Here is a 3,692-nt window from a genome sequence, read left to right as displayed (position 1 = left end):
CACATGCTCTTGAAGTGGGAATCACATAAATACTCTGTCACACCATTACGGGTGCCCGTCCAAGCTGTAGCTTTGGACACTATTGCTTCATATCTTGATACCACATGCTCTTGAAGTGGGAATCACATAAATACTCTGTCACACCATTACGGGCGCCCGTCCAAGCTGTAGCTTTGGACACTATTGCTTCATATCTTGAATGTATGACCCTTTGGTGTATATATCATGACTCCTTGATGTAAGATAATGGCGGTAGCTCTTATTAATCCTAGAATTGAATTAACAGTGGCCTCAATTTTAATGGTATAAGCTTGCAAGGTTCAAAAATATCATTATTCAAATTTAGTACCCCCATCTTGAGAAAGCTAACAAATTGGCCGTGGCATTTACAAGTGAACTCTTGCAAGATTCTTGTAGGAGGCTTGGGCAATTGTGTCCATATACTCACAAAAGTATTATCTCATACAATCAGAGAACCACCACCTCTAGTGCCTTGGACAAACATCAATTGCCTTGAAGCCTAACCTCTTTGACAAACCCGAGCTCAATCTTCCTTCAAAGAGATAGAAGCTAGAGCTAAGATTTGCAACCCCTCAAAAATCACATCCAAGGTGCCGAGCTAGAGCCAAATCTCCAACCCCTTAAAAAACCACATCCAAGAAGGATCACATGATAGCCCATGGGCCCATTGGCCAAGAGCAGATAGCGGATGACTTGGGAAGAAATGGTCTCGTTTTTGCAACTCACTCAAGAAGAAGACCCTCTCACCTCGGGAAGTGATGTTTGAGCCACATGACTTCTTTACACACAAGAAGTATCCCAGGGAGAGGTGCATGAAGCCCATATTGACATAGTCTAAAATGCACACCAAGAAATTCAACAAGTAACACACACATGAGCAAGCTCCACCCTCCTCCCACAAATCCATCATCCACTTCCACATCATACTAACTTCCATAGCATCCGCATCAATCAGTGGCTCCCATCAGGACCATCCTAGGAATACCTCTGACAAACTCTCAAGGAAGCCATCACTTAGTCCCTTTCCAGCCTTCTCATACCACAACAGTCATTGGATAGGTCATGCTCATGGGCTATGTGGCTAAGATCCAAGAGGCACATATCCTAACAACAACATGAACTCAAGTGTTAGAATGAGTTCATCCAAGAAGAGGTCAAGAAGCTCAACCATTCCCAACAACAACTTCATGAGGCAAATGAGAAGGTTCCCAAGTTAGAATCAAGCTCAAAGAAGCAAAAATAGAAGCCCACAATCTTGAGACTGGACACCATATGAAGAGCTCACCAACTCTCATAAGCAAGACATGGATGCCCTCTATAGAGCTACAATATATATAATTGGAAGCCACAAAGAATGAGGCAACTTCAGCACATGAAGCCCACAAGGAAAAACTCTTGGAAGAGGTCAAAAACTCTAAAGAAAAAGAAGTCCAAGATATCTATGCTACTAATCAATTTGCAAAATAATGTAAAGACACCCTCACGGAAACCTGAGAGGCAACAAGGGCCTTAACCAAATTCCACAATGAGCATAACTAGGCCACAAGGCTTAACAACACAAAGAAAACATCATCTCCAAAGCACATAAAGAAATTAATAAACTAGAAACGATTGCCCCTCGGATGATACCCCCTTGGAAGGGTGTGACCGAAGAAGTACTAGGAGAGTGTTTAAATGATGTTGGACAATTATTATCTAGCTACCACACACTACTAAAGTGCTGGGAGGATGCCCAAATGATATTGAACACTTATTATCTAGCTACTACACATAAAGAGATGTGGTCCAAGCTATCACCATATCCAAATATAATACCATGTGGACCAAGTCGTGAGGCTCAATACACCACATATCATCCGAAAGCATTGGCACTACTTACTTAAGCTTGATATTTCAACACTCCCTCTCAAGATCAAGTCCATCTCGTGTACTCCAAGTTCCTTTGTGAAATGATGGAACTTCTCTCCAACACCCAATGGGCTTTGTGAAAATGTATATATATATAAATTCATACATACATATATATATATATTGAGAGAGAGAATCCACAAAATTTTTAATCACACCTATGGCGTCAACAGATGACCCGCAGGCTGCAACAGGCATGACACTGCAAAGACAACTGAAACAGGGTCCCCTTCAGACAGCTTTGCAAAGCATGAAGCTACTAACAGCTCCTCTGCACGACATGAAGTTACCCTCACCTCTTCTGCAGAGCGTAAAGCTACCCTCACCACTTCTGCAAGGCATCAAGCTACCGTCTTTCTCCTTCAGTAGGCACGAGCGGCCTCCGGTGAGGCCTTTGCTGGACATTGAGGATGTGCGGGCCTTTATCCGGTCGAAGCTAGGGCCGGAAAAATCCTCCAGCAGCAGCCATGGCGATGCGAAGCGGGTCTCCTCTGGAGTGTTCGGCATAGGCACCATGGGTACAAGCAGCTCAGAGGGCGGCTATGTCCCCCTTTCTTCTTCACACGCCCACGAGCAACAAGGTCAGATCTCTTCCCATCCCCCTGTACATGCATCTTATCATCATCATGTCCATCAGCAGGATGTGGATGGTCATCATAATGGGCATCACCATGACGATGAATCCCATGACCACCTCCAGCATGATCAGAATGAGCATGGCCCTCAGCATCATCATCATCATGATCACCACCAAGAAGGGCCTCCCCCTACCCCCCTCCTTGACCTCGACGACATCAGAGAGTCCCTCGAAAGTTTCCTTCACTACACCGGGTTTCGCCCCCGCCCTACCACCTCCTGGCAGAACAAGATGCCTTGGCATGTCCCCCGGGCCCCTTTCCTTGCAAAAGGTCTTCAATGGCCGCCCGACAGCTTCGAATCTGAAGAGCAAAGAAAAGAGTTTAACAGAAAGGCCAGAAAGAGAAAGCCTTTCTTAATGGGATCCCCTCCTCTGTGGACGGTCACTGCCTTCAACCTGGCTTTCTTTCAGTTCCTCATGTATAATCCCCTGTACAGGTTCTTTGCTTTCTTGAAGAAGCTCCCCTAAGTTAGTGTTTTGCTTAAATTGAGAGAGAGTTATCAGATAGTATACTACATTGATGGCTTTTCCAAATTCAGTTATGGGACCTCACATGAGCTTGCAATGCAACCTTGCAGCTGGTTATGTCTTAGTGTGGGACTATTAATTCATTATTTAGAGATAGGCAACATGGTGTCCAGTGGCTTTTTGAACTCAGGCATCTGCCTAGAGAAACAAACTCCTTACCAACTGAGCTACGTGGCTGCGGACACAGTCTCAAAATCTTAACACCGCCATGCTAGATTTACCAAAAAATAAGTTCAACCATACAATTTGGATTGCATGTTTATAGGTCCCTTGATGCAGGAAGAATGCTCAAGTCAATCCAATGTGAACCCTTTCATGTGTGGTCTCTTTTCTGAGAAAAAACTCTAGAGTTTGCACCATCCGAGTTAGTGGTGAAATCATATTTGTCAACTTTCAGGTACTATATTCATGTTAGCAAATTTTGTGTATTGAGACACACACACTGGTATTCTTTAAAATACTTAGTAAATTTGTCCTTATTGCCTTCTCGAGAACCTCAACCAATTCCCTTGAAATTAATTTCTTTGATTTCTTAACAGTGTGTGCTATCAAGTCTCTTGCCTTTGTCTTCAAGAGAAAAAGGAGTGGTAAAACATGT

At 43.8% G+C, this 3,692-nt stretch overlaps 1 protein-coding gene across 1 annotated transcript; it reads left to right on the top strand.

Moving 5' to 3' along the window:
- The first annotated feature begins 2,055 nt into the window (after positions 1-2,055).
- On the top strand, positions 2,056-3,136 carry LOC147609857 (uncharacterized). The gene has a single exon (XM_086786886.1). The coding sequence runs from the start codon at positions 2,090-2,092 to the stop codon at positions 3,032-3,034; it is 945 nt and encodes a 314-aa protein (XP_086643012.1). The 5' UTR covers positions 2,056-2,089; the 3' UTR covers positions 3,035-3,136.
- The last annotated feature ends 556 nt before the right edge of the window (positions 3,137-3,692 follow it).

Source organism: Cibotium barometz, chromosome 50 (assembly GCF_041138505.1).
Source record: "Cibotium barometz isolate CiBa-2024 chromosome 50, ASM4113850v1, whole genome shotgun sequence".
Taxonomy (NCBI): Eukaryota; Viridiplantae; Streptophyta; class Polypodiopsida; order Cyatheales; family Cibotiaceae; genus Cibotium; species Cibotium barometz.
Note: the sequence above shows the minus strand (reverse complement) of the source record. Positions and strands in the feature narration are given on the sequence as shown.